Below are 17,912 nucleotides of genomic sequence, written 5' to 3'. Positions count from 1 at the left end.
GAGCCTTTGAGGCTCACCGCCAGGTGTTACAGCTCCAGCCTGGGGGAGGTGTTAGCATCTCCACCCAGTGCAGGCTTTGTTACTGGCCTCAGAGTGACAAAGGCACTCTCCCCATGGGGCCAGCAACATGTCTCTAGTGTGGCAGGCTGCTGGAACCAGTCAGCCTACACTGATAGTTGGATACAGTTTCAGGGGGCACCTCTAAGGTGCCCTCTGGGGTGTGTTTCACAATAAAATGTACACTGGCATCAGTGTGCATTTATTGTGCTGAGAAGTTTGATACCAAACTTCTCAGTTTTCAGTGTAGCCATTATGGTGCTGTGGAGTTCGTGTTTGATAAACTCCCAGACCATATACTCTTATGGCTACCCTGCACTTACAATGTCTAAGGTTTGGCTTAGACACTGTAGGGGCACAGTGCTCATGCACTGGTGCCCTCACCTATGGTATAGTGCACCCTGCCTTAGGGCTGTAAGGCCTGCTAGAGGGGTGACTTATCTATACTTGCATAGGCAGTGAGAGGCTGGCATGGCACCCTGAGGGGAGTGCCATGTCGACTTACTCATTTTGTTCTCACCAGCACACACAAGCTGGCAAGCAGTGTGTCTGTGCTGAGTGAGGGGTCTCCAGGGTGGCATAAGTCATGCTGCAGCCCTTAGAGACCTTCCCTGGCATCAGGGCCCTTGGTACCAGAGGTACCAGTTACAAGGGACTTACCTGGATGCCAGGGTGTGCCAATTGTGGATACAAAAGTACAGGTTAGGGAAAGAACACTGGTGCCGGGGCCTGGTTAGCAGGCCTCAGCACACTTTCAATTCAAAACATAGCATCAGCAAAGGCAAAAAGTCAGGGGGTAACCATGCCAAGGAGGCATTTCCTTACAATGGCTTGTTAGAGGTAGCCTCCCCAAGCCACCGGTATGCTTTGAAGAGCACATTTGGTGCCCTCCTTGCATAAACCGGTTTTCACCATTCCAAAGACCCCCAGTCCTTGCTCTGGCGCAAACTGGACAATGGAAAGCGGAGTGACCACTCCCCTGTCCATCACCACCCCAGGAGTGGTGCCCAGAGCTCCTCCATGCGGTCACTTGATTTTGCCATCTTGAATCCAAGGTAGACAGAGGCCCCTGGAAGCATCCGAGTGGCCAGGTCAGGCAATTGATGTCACATCCCCCTCTTATTAGGTGGTCACCATGCTAGGTGACCAATCCCCCTTCCTGGGCTATTTAGGGTCTCCCTCCAGGATGGGACTTCAGATTCAACGTGCAAGATTCTAGCAGGACTTCTCTGCATAGTTTACTTCGTCTTCTGGCCACCAGGACTGCTTGCCTGTGTGGGCTGCGTCCTCGTCTTTGGACTCTCCTTATTGCGGAGGGTCACCTGGGGCTCCCCCTCCTTGGGTTAAGTCCCCTGGACATTCCTACAACTCTTCATCTGCGACTCTTGCCCAGGCTTGTTGGTGGTTTTTCAACACCTCTGACTGACTGCAACTTTTCTTCCGTCGTGGGACATCGTCTGCATCACTTCAGGAACCCTCCTCCTGCTCCAGTGCTGCACAGCTGACTCCTTGTCCTCACCGTCGACCTGGTCCTGCAACTCCAGAAGGGTAGGTTGGATTTGGTCCCCTTCATTTGCAGGTCCTCTTCTGTCAGGATCCCCCTTTGGTTTCTTCCAGTCTTACTTGGGTCTTGCACAGTCCTTTTCCAAAGATTACCTATGGGTTTGAGGGAAAGCCAGGTACTTACCTCTTATCTTCACTTGGGGGGTGGGGGGCACCCTGGTACTTAACTATTGGGGTTCCTAATTCCTCCAGCTCCCCTCTGCAGATTCCACATCCTTGGGTGGGGGACTGACTTTCGTATTCCACTTACTTAGTATATGGTTTGGTCTCCTCCTAGGGTCGTCATTATTTTCTGTTATTTCACTGTTTTCTATTGATATCTATGCCAATCCTCGATTTCTAATGTGTATATAATAGTGTACTTACTAACCTTCTAGCGGAGTATTGTCTAAACAGTATTTTAGTATGTGTGTCACTATAATAAAGTATCTATTTTTTTTTAACACTGTGTGGTTCTTTCATGTGTGTAAGTGCCGTGTGACTGTAGTGGTATTGCATAAGCTTTGCATGTCTCCTAGATAAGTCTTGGCTGCTCATCCACACCCACCTCTATAGAGCCCTGGTTTCCTAGACACTGACTACACCTCACTAACAGGGGATACCTGGGCCTGGTATAAGGTAGTAACACCATAGGTGCTCACACACCAGGTCAGCTTCCTACCACCTGTATCCTTGGTGGTGGTGGTGGTTTGTGGGGCGGGGGGATCTGGGTGGCGGTGGGCTACTAGCCACCCTCCTGATCAAATCTGGGCAGTCTTCTTTGCCTGTGGACCTGTTGCCTTTGTCTATCTGGGATGTGTGTTTGAGAGCCAATAGGTTTCCTAGGAGAGAATGGTGAGGCGAGCTGTTGTGTTTAATGTGAGCTGAGCTTTTCTGCTTGACCTAACGGCTCCCCTGTGCCCCTCCCTATTCCTTGGAGAAGCCTGGTGGGCTGGAGGTAGAAACTTGCTCTTATCTGTGTTTAGCTACAGTAATTGCTAGAAGGGACCCTCCGCCCCCTTTCTGTTCGGTGATGTTCAGTGCCTCCTGGTCTGGAGTGAATTAAAATTCCTCGCTGGGAAATAGCCTGGGCTGATACAAAGAGCCTGTTCCGAAGGACAGAAACTCATCCTTGCATGCCTTGTACATGCAGTGAGCATGACAGATGTGCCTCATGATTGCAGGGGCATCCAAGATTCAAAAGTAGCAGACTCTCTGACTGGATCAGCCTATCAATCACAGCTGATAAAAGTCTGGCCTGAGTGGTTGTTCAGGCCTGGTCTTCAGTTGTAACAAGCATCTAGAGAAGCCAGCTGTAGGCCTGTGGTGTACTGGTAACACTCCAGTTGATGTGTCTGGAGCATAGTAGCCACTGAGTGCCCTGGTGCCCAGGAAACCAAGCATAACAACCTTCTTAACTTCACATGTGGGAGTTACACATTAACCTGTTTTCAAAGTTCCCTTGCTTTAACTGGAGAATTTTTTTTTTTCTCCAGAAAAATAATCTGGGTTTTTAGTTGCTCATGCCCTAACAAACTTTCACCCAATCTCTTACAGGAAAAAGTAACCTAGATGCAAGGCATTCCTTGCTTTAGTTCAGGTCTTCCTTGGCTGAACTAATCTTTTGTTATTCTGACAAAAACAGCTTCAAAACTACTTGTGACCATCTTGTCCTCAGTCCCTGGGAGTCTGTCCTAACTTTCATATCTCGCTCACTGATTATTCGTGTTGGCTTCACCCAGCTCCAAACTGTCCTTCAAGGAGAGTTCTCCTTTCCTATAAAGCCAGCGATTGGAATTCTTGGGTTTTAAGGTTACAATGTGGTCACGCCTACAGGATCAATCCTCAGTAAACCAGACAGTGATGTACCTCCATCTGGAGAGTGATGCCCCGCGGACCTACTCTTCTGGTCCCCCACATAGGCTGTGGTTGAATGAGTCAGCACCAGATCTGATTAACCCTGTATACTAAGGGTCTAACATGCTGCAGTTTCAGCAGATGCAGGCCTGGTCTTGGGCACCGGATTGTCAGAGAATGTTGGCTTTTGGACTGAACAATGGGTCCCAGGCACATATGAAATACACAGACAGCTAGCTCTAAAGTGGCAAAAGTCCCTCCCCTGCAGCCTCACCACTTGTTCACCTCTTTCCAAACCAATGTCGTCCTCAATATCCAGGATTATGAAGCAGGTTGTAGGAGGCTGGCTCAGTTTATGGTGTACAACAAAGGTGTGGCAGCCTATACTGAGTCCAGGCAACGTCTAGTGATAGTTTTTTGGTGCCTAGATAACCAAAGCCCTCTAGGGGTAGCAGTGGAGAGCAGCTCAGGATTATTAGGGAGGAGTGTAAAGCACTTACAATACCACAGTAGGCAGTCAATGATTGTCACATAAGAAAGAACCACACCAGGTGTTGCAAAAATTAAGTATTCTTTATGACCACACTACTACAATACTAACATTAGTATATCTCAACTTAGAGATAGCTACACACAAAAAAAACAGTTAGCAACAAGCAGGAAAAGCATGGAAATACATGGGACCCTATGGGGGGAGGGAGGGAGCAAACCATATACTAAGAAAGTGGTATTAGAATGGATGTGACCAACCAAGATAAGTGTGTTAGAATCCCAAGGGCTGGGGGAATAGGGAATTACCAGAGGAAAGTATCAGAAATCCCACAGGCGCCTGAGTGCAGAGTAGTTTATTGAGCCAGGTGCCCCGTAGGCTAACACAGGACAGTTGCAATTTTTAGGATTCAGGACCCTTCCCATAGGGCCCCGAGGAAACCAGTTGGCACAAGGAAGGTTAGATAGCGCCCCCACCTGTGGATACCAAGAGAAGTGGAGTATCTACCACCAGGGAACCCAGGTGCATAGGGGTGAAGTGACGTCAGAAACCTTCACTGGCGTCAATGGATGCCTCGTAAGTCCAGCTGCTGTTGTGACACCTGAACCAGGTCAGTGGAACCAAATGGTGGATCCCTGACAAGAACAACCTGAAAAGGTAGACAGTGTCCAGACCACTCGGAGATGTTCAGGCGGTGCAGGTAGGCAATGCTCACCCTCCTACAGTTTTAGTTCCTGCAGGTTGGTGAAGGAAGAAGTCCAGGTGCAGAGTCCAGGGGTGCAGGAAGGTCCTTGGAGTCACTGGATTGTAGGAGGGTCAGTGGTCAGCAGGACAACCAACAAGCATTGGCAAATGCAAGAAGCAGTTGCAGGAAGTTTGCAGGATTAAGGACCAGCAATGTGCCTGCCTGCCATCCCCACCCATGGACGAGGCCCCTTGAAAAACAAATCGATAATAAACATGGTTTATTATAGTATTATTTTTCAATTTGCAGCTGCTGCTGCTTGCAGGGGCTGCTGACAGGGTATGGGGGGACGCTCCTCTGCCATAGCAGAGGAGCCACCGCTGGCTACAGTCCATGGGGGAACCCTGGTGTACCAATGCCCTGGGTACCCAAGTGCCATATACTAGGGTCTTACATAAGTACACCAGTATGCCAACTGTGAGGTGTAAACGTGATCATGTAACCAAATTTAGAGGTGAGAGCAAAGACACTGGGGTCCTGGTTAGCATGACCTCAGTGTCCTACAGTCTGAACACAGTGGCAACAGGGAGCCATTTCCTTACAGTTACCCCCCCCCACATTTTGCCTGGAGTAATTATCCCCCATGTAAAGAAATGGCTCCCTGTTGCAGTTACCCCCCACTTTTTGCCTGATACTGATGCTGACTTGACTGAGAAGTGTGCTGGGACCCTGCTAACCAGACCCCAGCACCAGTGTTCTTTCACCTAAAATGTACCATTGTTTCCACAATTGGCACACCCTGGCATCCAGATAAGTCCCTTGTAACTGGTACCTCTGGTACCAAGGGCCCTGATGCCAGGGAAGGTCTCTAAGGGCTGCAGCATGTATTATGCCACCCTAGAGACCCCTCACTCAGCACAGACACACTGCTTACAAGCCTGTGTGTGCTAGTGAGAACAAAATGAGTAAGACGACATGGCACTCCCCTCAGGGTGCCATGCCAGCCTCTCACTGCCTATGCAAGTATAGGTCAGTCACCCATCTAGCAGGCCTTACAGCCCTAAGGCAGGGTGTACTATACCATAGGTGAGGGTACCAGTGCCTGAGCATGGTACCCCTACAGTGTCTAAACAAAACCTTAGACATTGTAAGTGCAGGGTAGCCATAAGAGTATATGGTCTGGGAGTCTGTCAAACACGAACTCCACAGCACCATAATGGCTACACTGAAAACTGGGAAGTTTGGTATCAAACTTCTCAGCACAATAAATGCACACTGATGCCAGTGTACATTTTATTGCAAAATACACCCCAGAGGGCACCTTAGAGGTGCCCCCTGAAACTTAACCGACTGTCTGTGTAGGCTGACTAGTTCCAGCAGCCTTCCACACTAGAGACATGTTGCTGGCCCCATGGGGAGAGTGCCTTTGTCACTCTGAGGCCAGTAACAAAGCCTGCACTGGGTGGAGATGCTAACACCTCCCCCAGGCAGGAGCTGTAACACCTGGCGGTGAGCCTCAAAGGCTCACCCCTTTGTCACAGCCCAGCAGGGCACTCCAGCTTAGTGGAGTTGCCCGCCCCCTCCGGCCACGGCCCCCACTTTTGGCGGCAAGGCTGGAGGGAACAAAGGAAGCAACAAGGAGGAGTCACTGGCCAGTCAGGACAGCCCCTAAGGTGTCCTGAGCTGAGGTGACTAACTTTTAGAAATCCTCCATCTGGCAGATGGAGGATTCCCCCAATAGGGTTAGGATTGTGACCCCCTCCCCTTGGGAGGAGGCACAAAGAGGGTGTACCCATCCTCAGGGCTAGTAGCCATTGGCTACTAACCCCCCAGACCTAAACACGCCCTTAAATTTAGTATTTAAGGGCTACCCTGAACCCTAGAAAAGTAGATTCCTGCAACAACAAGGACTGCCTAGCTGAAAACCCCTGCAGAGGAAGACCAGAAGACAACAACTGCCTTGGCTCCAGAAACTCACCGGCCTGTCTCCTGCCTTCCAAGGAACTCTGCTCCAGCGACGCCTTCCAAAGGGACCAGCGACCTCTGAATCCTCTGAGGACTGCCCTGCTTCGACGACGACAAGAAACTCCAGAGGACAGCGGACCTGCTCCAAAAAGACTGCAACTTTATCCAAAGAAGCAGCTTTAAAGAACCCTGCAATCTCCCCGCAAGAAGCGTGAGACTTGCAACACTGCACCCAGCGACCCCGACTCGGCTGGTGGAGAACCAACACCTCAGGGAGGACCCCCGGACTACTCTACGACTGTGAGTACCAAAACCTGTCCCCCCTGAGCCCCCACAGCGCCGCCTGCAGAGGGAATCCCGAGGCTTCCCCCTGACCGCGACTCACTGAAACCTAAGTCCCGACGCCTGGAAAAGACCCTGCACCCGCAGCCCCCAGGACCTGAAGGACCGGACTTTCACTGCAGAAGTGACCCCCAGGAGTCCCTATCCCTTGCCCAAGTGGAGGTTTCCCCGAGGAAGCCCCCCCTTGCCTGCCTGCAGCGCTGACGAGATCCGTTGATCTCTCATTGACTTCCATTGCGAACCCGACGCTTGTTCTAACACTGCACCCGGCCGCCCCCGCGCCGCTGAGGGTGAAATTTCTGTGTGGGCTTGTGTCCCCCCCCGGTGCCCTACAAAACCCCCCTGGTCTGCCCTCCGAAGACGCGGGTACTTACCTGCAAGCAGACCGGAACCGGGGCACCCCCTTCTCTCCATTGAAGCCTATGCGTTTTGGGCACCGCTTTGAACTCTGCACCTGACCGGCCCTGAGCTGCTGGTGTGGTAACTTTGGGGTTGCTCTGAACCCCCAACGGTGGGCTACCTTGGACCAAGAACTGAACCCTGTAAGTGTCTTACTTACCTGGTAAAACTAACAAAAACTTACCTCCCCCAGGAACTGTGAAAATTGCACTAAGTGTCCACTTTTAAAGTAGCTGTTTGTGAATAACTTGAAAAGTATACATGCAATTGAAATGATTCAAAGTTCCTAATGTACTTACCTGCAATACCTTTCAAACAAGATATTACATGTTAAATTTGAACCTGTGGTTCTTAAAATAAACTAAGAAAAGATATTTTTCTATAACAAAACCTATTGGCTGGATTTGTCTCTGAGTGTGTGTACCTCATTTATTGTCTATGTGTATGTACAACAAATGCTTAACACTACTCCTTGGATAAGCCTACTGCTCGACCACACTACCACAAAATAGAGCATTAGTATCATCTCTTTTTACCACTATTTTACCTCTAAGGGGAACCCTTGGACTCTGTGCATGCTATTCCTTACTTTGAAATAGCACATACAGAGCCAACTTCCTACACCCCACCTTTTGCCTGATGCTGACTTGACTGAGAAGTGTGCTGGGACCCTGCTAACCAGGCCCCAGCACCAGTGTTCTTTCACCTAAAATGTACCATTGTCTCCACAATTGACACAACCCTGGCACCCAGGTAAGTCCCTTGTAACTGGTACCCCTGGTACCAAGGGCCCTGATGCCAGGGAAGGTCTCGAAGGGCTGCAGCATGTCATATGCCACCCTAGGGACCCCTCACTCAGCACAGACACACTGCTTGCCAGCTTGTATGTGCTGGTGGGGAGAAAATGACTAAGTCAACATGGCACTCCCCTCAGGGTGCCATGCCAACCTCACACTGCCTATGGCATAGGTAAGTCACCCCTCTAGCAGGCCTTACAGCCCTAAGGCAGGGTGCACTATACCACAGGTGAGGGCATAGGTGCATGAGCACTGTGCCCCTACAGTGTCTAAGCAAAACCTTAGACATTGTAAGTGCAGCGTAGCCATAAGAGTATATGGTCTGGGGGTCTGTCAAAAACGAACTCCACAGCTCCATAATGGCTACACTGAATACTGGGAAGTTTGGTATCAAACTTCTCAGAATAATAAACCCACACTGGTGCCAGTGTTGGATTTATTAAAAAATGCACACAGAGGGCATCTTAGAGATGCCCCCTGTATTTTATCCAATTGTTCAGTGCAGGACTGACTGGTCTGTGCCAGCCTGCTGCTGAGAGACGAGTTTCTGGCCCCATGTGGTGAGAGCCTTTGTGCTCTGAGGACAGAAACAAAGCCTGCTCTGGGTGGAGGTGCTTCACACCTCCCCCTGCAGGAACTGTAACACCTAGCAGTGAGCCTCAAAGGCTCAGGCTTCGGGTTACAATGCCCCAGGGCACCCCAGCTAGTGGAGATGCCTGCCCCCTGGACACAGCCCCCACTTTTGGCGGCAAGTCCAGGAGAGATAATGAGAAAAACAAGGAGGAGTCACTGGCCAGTCAGGACAGCCCCTAAGGTGTCCTGAGCTGAGGTGACTGACTTACAAATCCTCCATCTTGCAGATGGAGGATTCCCCCAATAGAGATAGGCATGTGCCCCCCACCCCTCAGGGAGGAGGCACAAAGAGGGTGTAGCCACCCTCAGGGCTAGTAGCCATTGGCTACTAACCCCCCAGACCTAAACACACCCCTAAATCAAGTATTTAGGGGCTCCCAGAACACAGCAAGATAGATTCCTGCAACCTAAGAAGAAGAGGACTGCTGAACTGAAAAACCTGCAGAGAAGACTGAGACACCAACTGCTTTGGCCCCAGCTCTACCTGCCTGTCTCCCCACTTCTAAAGACACTGCTCCAGCGACGCGTTCCCAGCGTCCAGCAACCTCTGTAGCCTCAGGGGACTACCCTGCATCTAGAAGGACCAAGAAATCCTGAGGACAGCGGCTCTGTTCCCCAAAGACTGCAACTTTGCAACAAAGAAGCAACTTTGAAACAACACACGTTTCCCGCCAGAAGCGTGAGACTTTGCACTGTACACCCAACGCCCCCGGCTCGACTTGTGGAGAACAAACACCACAGGGAGGACTCCACGGCGACTACGAGACCGTGAGTAGCCAGAGTTGACACCCCTGGGCCCCCACAGCGACACATGCAGAGGGAATCCCGAGGCTCCCCCTAACCGCGACTGCCTGCTTCAAAGACCCGACGCCTGGTAAAGACACTGCACCCGCAGCCCCCAGGACCTGAAGGATCCGACCTCCAGTGCAGGAGCGACCCCCAGGTGGCCCTCTCCTTTGCCCAGGTGGTGGCTACCCCGAGGAGCCCCCCCCCCTTGCCTGCATCGCTGAAGAGACCCATTGGTCTCCCATTGATTTCTATTGTGAACCAGACGCCTGTTTGCACACTGCACCCGGCCGCCCCCGTGCTGCTGAGGGTGTACTTTTTGTGTGGACTTGTGTCCCCCCCGGTGCCCTACAAATCCCCCCCTGGTCTGCCCACCGAAGACGCGGGTACTTACCTGCTGGCTGACTGGAACCAGGTGTAGGAAGTTGGCTCTGTATGTGCTATTTCAAAGTAAGGAATAGTATGCACAGAGTCCAAGGGTTCCCCTTAGAGGTAAAATAGTGGTAAAAAGAGATAATACTAATGCTCTATTTTGTGGTAGTGTGGTCGAGCAGTAGGCTTATCCAAGGAGTAGTGTTAAGCATTTGTTGTACATACACATAGACAATAAATGAGGTACACACACTCCGAGACAAATCCAGCCAATAGGTTTTGTTATAGAAAAATATATTTTCTTAGTTTATTTTAAGAACCACAGGTTCAAATTTTACATGTAATATCTCATTTGAAAGGTATTGCAGATAAGTACTCTAGGAACTTTGAATCATTACTTTAGCATGTATACTTTTTACATAAAACACAATAAGCTGTTTTAAAAGTGGACACAGTGCAATTTTCACAGTTCCTGGGGGAGGTAAGTTATTGTTAGTTTCAACAGGTAAGTAAGTCACTTACAGGTTTCAGTTTTTGGTCCAAGGTAGCCCACCGTTGGGGGTTCAGAGGGGGCGGGCAACTCCACTAGCTGGAGTGTCCTGCGGTGCTGTGACAAAGGGGTGAGCCTTTGAGGCTCACCGCCAGGTGTTACAGCTCCTGCCTGGGGGAGGTGTTAGCATCTCCACCCAGTGCAGGCTTTGTTACTGGCCTCAGAGTGACAAAGGCACTCTCCCCATGGGGCCAGCAACATGTCTCTAGTGTGGCAGGCTGCTGGAACCAGTCAGCCTACACAGATAGTCGGTTAGGTTTCAGGGGGCACCTCTAAGGTGTCCTCTGTGGTGTATTTTACAATAAAATGTACACTGGCATCAGTGTGCATTTATTGTGCTGAGAAGTTTGATACCAAACTTCCCAGTTTTCAGTGTAGCCATTATGGGGCTGTGGAGTTCGTGTAAAACAGACTCCCAGACCATATACTCTTATGGCTACCCTGCACTTACAATGTCTAAGGTTTTGCTTAGACACTGTAGGGGCACAGTGCTCATGCACTGGTACCGTCACCTATGGTATAGTGCTCCCTGCCTTAGGGCTGTAAGGCCTGCTAGAGGGGTGTCTTACCTATACTGCATAGGCAGTGAGAGGCTGGCATGGCACCCTGAGGGGAGTGCCATGTCGACTTACTCATTTTGTTCTCACTAGCACACACAAGCTGGTAAGCAGTGTGTCTGTGCTGAGTGAGGGGTCTCTAGGGTGGCATAATACATGCTGCAGCCCTTAGAGACCTTCCTTGGCATTAGGGCCCTTGGTACTAGAAGTACCAGTTACAAGGGACTTATCTGGATGCCAGGGTGTGCCAATTGTGGAATCAAAAGTACAGGTTAGGGAAAGAACACTGGTGCTGGGGCCTGGTTAGCAGGCCTCAGCACACTTTCAATTCAAAACATAGCATCAGCAAAGGCAAAAAGTCAGGGGGTAACCATGCCAAGGAGGCATTTCCTTACACCGGGGCACCCCCTTCTCCATTGAAACCTATGTGTTTTGGGCACCACTTTGACCTCTGCACCTGACCGGCCCTGAGCTGCTGGTGTGGTAACTTTGGGGTTGCTCTGTACCCCCAACGGTGGGCCACCTTGGACTCAAACTTTAACCCCGTAGGTGGTTTACTTACCTGCAAAAACTAACAAACTCTTACTCCCCCCAGGAACTGTTGAAAATTGCACTGTCTAGTTTTAAAATAGCTATATGTCATTTATGTGAAAACTGTAAATGATATTTTGCTAATTCAAAGTTCCTAAAGTACCTACCTGAAATACCTTTCATTTAAAGTATTACTTGTAAATCTTGAACCTGAGGTTCTTAAAATAAACTAAGAAAATATATTTTTCTATACATTAACCTATTGACCTGGAATTGTCTCTGAGTGTGTGTTCCTCATTTATTGCCCGTGCGTGTACAACAAATGCTTAACACTACTCCTTTGATAAGCCTACTGCTCGACCACACTACCACAAAATAGAGCATTAGAATTCTCTTTTTGCCACTATCTTACCTCTAAGGGGCACCCTTCGACTCTATGCATACTAGTCCTTACTTTGAAATAGTGCATACAGAGCCAACTTCCTACATCTAGCCTCTCTTTACTAGGTCCAGGGAGTAGCAAGGTAGTCCGGTCTTCTTTTCAGTTCAGCAGTGATACCAGAACAACCTTGGGTACCACTTTTATGCCATCTTCATGTTTGAGAAAGAGGACGACTTACTAGCTAATGGGGCAATAATTCTGATGAGCAACCCTTTCCCAGTTACATCGTGTAGGAAGTTGGCTCTGTATGTGCTATTTCAAAGTAAGGAATAGCATGCACAGAGTCCAAGGGTTCCCCTTAGAGGTAAAATAGTGGTAAAAAGAGATAATACTAATGCTCTATTTTGTGGTAGTGTGGTCGAGCAGTAGGCTTATCCAAGGAGTAGTGTTAAGCATTTGTTGTACATACACAAAGACAATAAATGAGGTACACACACTCAGACAAATCCAGCCAATAGGTTTTGTTATAGAAAAATCTCTTTTCTTAGTTTATTTTAAGAACCACAGGTTCAAATTTAACATGTAATATCTTGTTTGAAAGGTATTGCAGGTAAGTACATTAGGAACTTTGAATCATTTCAATTGCATGTATACTTTTCCAGTTATTCACAAATAGCTATTTCAAAAGTGGACACAGTGCAATTTTCACAGTTCCTGGGGGAGGTAAGTTTTTGTTAGTTTTACCAGGTAAGTAAGACACTTACAGGGTTCAGTTCTTGGTCCAAGGTAGCCCACCGTTGGGGGTTCAGAGCAACCCCAAAGTCACCACACCAGCAGCTCAGGGCCGGTCAGGTGCAGAGTTCAAAGTGGTGCCCAAAACGCATAGGCTAGAATGGAGAGAAGGGGGTGCCCCGATTCCGGTCTGCTTGCAGGTAAGTACCCGCGTCTTCGGAGGGCAGACCAGGGGGGTTTTGTAGGGCACTGGGGGGGACACAAGCCCACACAGAAATTTCACCCTCAGCGGCGCGGGGGCGGCCGGGTGCAGTGTAAGCACAAGCGTCGGGTTCGCAATGTTAGTCTATGAGAGATCAAGGGATCTCTTCAGCGCTGCAGGCAGGCAAGGGGGGGCTTCCTCGGGGAAACCTCCACTTGGGCAAGGGAGAGGGACTCCTGGGGGTCACTTCTGCAGTGAAAGTCCGGTCCTTCAGGTCCTGGGGCCTGCGGGTGCAGGGTCTTTTCCAGGCGTCAGGACTTAGGTTTCAGAGAGTCGCGGTCAGGGGAAGCCTCGGGATTCCCTCTGCAGGCGGCGCTGTGGGGGCTCAGGGGGGACAGGTTTTGGTACTCACAGTCGTAGAGTAGTCCGGGGGTCCTCCCTGAGGTGTTGGTTCTCCACCAGCCGAGTCGGGGTCGCCGGGTGCAGTGTTGCAAGTCTCACGCTTCTTGCGGGGAGTTGCAGGGTTCTTTAAAGCTGCTTCTTGAAACAAAGTTGCAGTCTTTTTGGAGCAGGTCCGCTGTCCTCGGGAGTTTCTTGTCGTCGTCGAAGCAGGGCAGTCCTCAGAGGATTCAGAGGTCGCTGGTCCCTTTGGAAGGCGTCGCTGGAGCAGAGTTCTTTGGAAGGCAGGAGACAGGCCGGTGAGTTTCTGGAGCCAAGGCAGTTGTTGTCTTCTGGTCTTCCTCTGCAGGGGTTTTCAGCTAGGCAGTCCTTCTTGTTGTTGCAGGAATCTAATTTTCTAGGGTTCAGGGTAGCCCTTAAATACTAAATTTAAGGGCGTGTTTAGGTCTGGGGGGTTAGTAGCCAATGGCTACTAGCCCCGAGGGTGGGTACACCCTCTTTGTGCCTCCTCCCAAGGGGAGGGGGTCACAATCCTAACCCTATTGGGGGAATCCTCCATCTGCAAGATGGAGGATTTCTAAAAGTTAGAGTCACCTCAGCTCAGGACACCTTAGGGGCTGTCCTGACTGGCCAGTGACTCCTCCTTGTTGCTTTCTTTGTTCCCTCCAGCCTTGCCGCCAAAAGTGGGGGCCGTGGCCGGAGGGGGCGGGCAACTCCACTAAGCTGGAGTGCCCTGCTGGGCTGTGACAAAGGGGTGAGCCTTTGAGGCTCACCGCCAGGTGTTACAGCTCCTGCCTGGGGGAGGTGTTAGCATCTCCACCCAGTGCAGGCTTTGTTACTGGCCTCAGAGTGACAAAGGCACTCTCCCCATGGGGCCAGCAACATGTCTCTAGTGTGGCAGGCTGCTGGAACTAGTCAGCCTACACAGACAGTCGGTTAAGTTTCAGGGGGCACCTCTAAGGTGCCCTCTGGGGTGTATTTTGCAATAAAATGTACACTGGCATCAGTGTGCATTTATTGTGCTGAGAAGTTTGATACCAAACTTCCCAGTTTTCAGTGTAGCCATTATGGTGCTGTGGAGTTCGTGTAAAACAGACTCCCAGACCATATACTCTTTATGGCTACCCTGCACTTACAATGTCTAAGGTTTTGCTTAGACACTGTAGGGGTACAGTGCTCATGCACTGGTACCCTCACCTATGGTATAGTGCACCCTGCCTTAGGGCTGTAAGGCCTGCTAGAGGGGTGTCTTACCTATACTGCATAGGCAGTGAGAGGCTGGCATGGCACCCTGAGGGGAGTGCCATGTCGACTTACTCGTTTTGTCCTCACTAGCACACACAAGCTGGCAAGCAGTGTGTCTGTGCTGAGTGAGAGGTCTCCAGGGTGGCATAAGACATGCTGCAGCCCTTAGAGACCTTCCTTGGCATCAGGGCGCTTGGTACTAGAAGTACCAGTTACAAGGGACTTATCTGGATGCCAGGGTCTGCCAATTGTGGATACAAAAGTACAGGTTAGGGAAAGAACACTGGTGCTGGGGCCTGGTTAGCAGGCCTCAGCACACTTTCAATTGTAAACATAGCATCAGCAAAGGCAAAAAGTCAGGGGGCAACCATGCCAAGGAGGCATTTCCTTACACATCGCTTCCTGGGGGGTTGGTAATCAAACAATCCCATTATACTTCTCTCTACCCGAAACCAACATGGTGCAAGCCTTCTTTCCATGTGAGGAACCCTGGACATACCCCTGGGTTTTACCTAGCATAATGAGCTGCTTCTTTGGAAAACTGGTTCTGCCCCACCATCTGAAGGAGATGGAAGCCTGTTTGCCTACACAAAGTAGCAGGCAGGCGAATGTGTGAACCCTGTTTGTTTCACTGAGGTGGTAGCTTCTATGAATCCGGGCCATCTGTGGCCACCGTGCAGTAGTCATTGTGCTGGAGGAGGTCACACCTTTAACAATTCTCTTTGCTCCCTGTTCCTTTGATCACTTCACATTTCCTAGCAAGGCAGGATGTTATTGCTGGTGGCAACTATTGCAGATAGACAGGAGAGGCTAACTGAAGTTTGGGCAACAAAGTGGTGAATTTCTACAGCCACCATTCTATTAAGTGCTACATTAAATCTGATCTCTGCAATAAGTCAGGAGTAATGTAATAAGTAACTTGATTCTTTGGACCTTTGGTTGTCCCAAAGCACTGCAGTGAAAGATCATTTAGTGTTTTTACTGTCAGGGCATGTTAAACACAAAAGGAAGGCGCCCTTCTTTTTTTAATATTAAACATCATGCCTGCTGGGCTACTAAAGCCGTCCCTAAGGGTGGCTTATTCATTTTAAAACAGAAGGATTTGACCTGGCAAAAGGATTTATTTTGCCATGCTGAGTAGGCAGTTTTAAAGCTGCCCATCTAGGCTGTGGTGTGGTGCAATGTTTCTATCTTGTCATGGCAGTGTTGGCACAGATAAGTGCTGCAGTTCACTAGTAAGCTTACCAGTCCTAGGTGAATCTAGTACCATATACTAGGGACTTCTATGTAAGTCAAATGAGCCAACTGGGAATCTGGGTATTAACCAATTGTACACATACATTGGGGATCAGACCACATGCCCCAGGGACCGGACAGCAGGGACCAGTGAACTAGAGTTGGAAAATCAGCAGCATCAATCCAAACACTTTGAGGGTGGGGTTTAATGTTACAAAAAAAGGGTTTTCCTACAAGTAGTATCACATTTGTTACGACTAATGGCAGACCAAATCTGTGGCACAGGTTACTCTGTGAAAAAAATAACACACATCTTAGTTCTCTATGTGGAAGTTGCATCTGATTTTCCATCTCCACCTGAGTTTCCAGACAAAGTATTAAAAAAAAAAAAAACGCAAAAGGAATTAGTAATAACTGCAGCCATAGTGGCATAGCTACAGTGCCAGCTATCACGCACAGACTAAAGACAGTGAACTTACTGAGGCACTCAATTTTAATAGCTTCTCACATGAGTTCCTGGCTTGGCTGAGCAATATGCCATCATTATTGGGCAAAGCATGGGTGCCACACTCCCCAAACTAAGCAAGGATGATGGAACCCTCTACCTTGAGCCACGCAGAGAAGCTTCTCACACAACTCTAGAACTGAAGGTGGGTGGCAGTGCCATGAACAGGCAGTGTGAAGGACATTGCAAAATCTGCTCCAACTAACTACAAGATCTAGCTCGGTGTAAAACATGCCCCTGCACGTTTTGAGATGCCGTCAGACTAATTCATTGAATGGTTATGAAACAGTTGTTAAACTTTGGAATTTAGACTTTAGACATGAACACAAATACTAAGCAACTTAAGTAAAAAGACAATTCTGCTGAGATCAGGGACACAAACAAGTATCCCTACTGCTATACAAAATTAAAAACTATGAATTTAAAATATTTTCTTTGAAAACAAAACATTACTAAAATATTATAAAATATTACCTGTCCACGTCAGAGCCAAAATCCTCAAGGAATTCCACTTTTCGCTGAGAAAATGTAATCCTCATTTCTATAGCCAAGGAACCATATACAACTCTGTCAAAACACGCAATAATGTTGTTTTCATTTTCTTTGAGATCTCCACTGTACTCAATTTCAAGCATGTTGAGGTATAGTCTAGCATTGTCCTGCAAAAAACAAAACAACTCTTTAAAAATACCATTTGTACCACCCTGAGTTATCAAATCTTTATCCTCAATTTTCTTGAAAGAGCTTGGTGCTTTTAATCTTAACACATAAACCAGCTCAGTAGTTTTACACAAAACTACGGGCCTCAGTAGAATTTGGAGGCACTGGAAGATGGCAGTAGATCGATGGTGCTCCCATCCTGCTAAAGTGGTGCGTTTACACTGGCCCATCTTCAAAGTATCCACTAGGTCAATACACCTTACTGAGGGTGGGGCAATAGTCATTCATTTCAGACCCTGTGTGTGCCATGTGGCATGGTAAGACACTTGCAGGGATAATACAGAATGAAAACAAGTCACACATTCTTGGAGTTTGCTTTCTGAAAACAAAACATTTTCAGAGCAGGCACTTTAAAGCTTTGCAAACCTTTAGTGATGTGAGCTGCTGTGGCACAGGCTTCCGCTGCAACAATGAAATCCTAGCAGGCAAGTGGGGGTTCCCTAAATAGGGGTTCCCTAAATAGAACAGATGGTTCACCAGCAGGTGTTGGAGGCAAGCACCATTTCTCCCTTGGGTAGACTGTCCACCAGAGTCTAAATGACCCCTCATGATTTTGTCTGCTCATTCATAGTGTGAAAATAAAGCATTCTTCAAATCAAGATTGCTTCGCTTACTTAGAACTCATGCCCATCTTCAACACTTGAGCAAAACACTCCACTCGAATTCTGGCTGGGAACAAGCTTTGCAAGCTTGATTTCAGTTAAATATTTTTCAAATGTTCATGTACCTTTCTGGAAGATGCCTAAAAGTCTTTTCAAACACTGTGTGAGCCAGTGGTGAGCAGGGTGGAGGCAACCGAGGCCGGTGTAATGTTTGTCACCCGAAGGATGAAACAATGTAAGTTCTGTGGAGGTGCTTCAATTTTAACAAATAGGACACCAGAGTTTGGGGTCTGCTACACCCAAAGTGAGCCCCAACCATTAGTAAG

The 17,912-nt window shown here is 48.9% G+C and overlaps 1 protein-coding gene across 3 annotated transcripts in view; it reads right to left on the bottom strand.

The window, feature by feature from the left end:
* Positions 1-17,912, bottom strand: part of PRPF39 (pre-mRNA processing factor 39) — a 404,622-nt gene that overhangs the window by 138,737 nt on the left and 247,973 nt on the right. For all 3 annotated transcript variants that reach the window (XM_069208720.1, XM_069208721.1, XM_069208722.1), the window contains one exon: positions 16,739-16,923. In XM_069208720.1, the coding sequence (XP_069064821.1) occupies positions 16,739-16,923 (185 nt within the window). The remainder of the gene's footprint in view (positions 1-16,738; positions 16,924-17,912) is intronic.

Source organism: Pleurodeles waltl, chromosome 9 (genome assembly GCF_031143425.1).
Source record: "Pleurodeles waltl isolate 20211129_DDA chromosome 9, aPleWal1.hap1.20221129, whole genome shotgun sequence".
Taxonomy (NCBI): Eukaryota; Metazoa; Chordata; class Amphibia; order Caudata; family Salamandridae; genus Pleurodeles; species Pleurodeles waltl.
The sequence above is the reverse complement of the archived record's forward strand: the minus strand, read 5'-3'. Positions and strand labels throughout refer to the sequence as shown.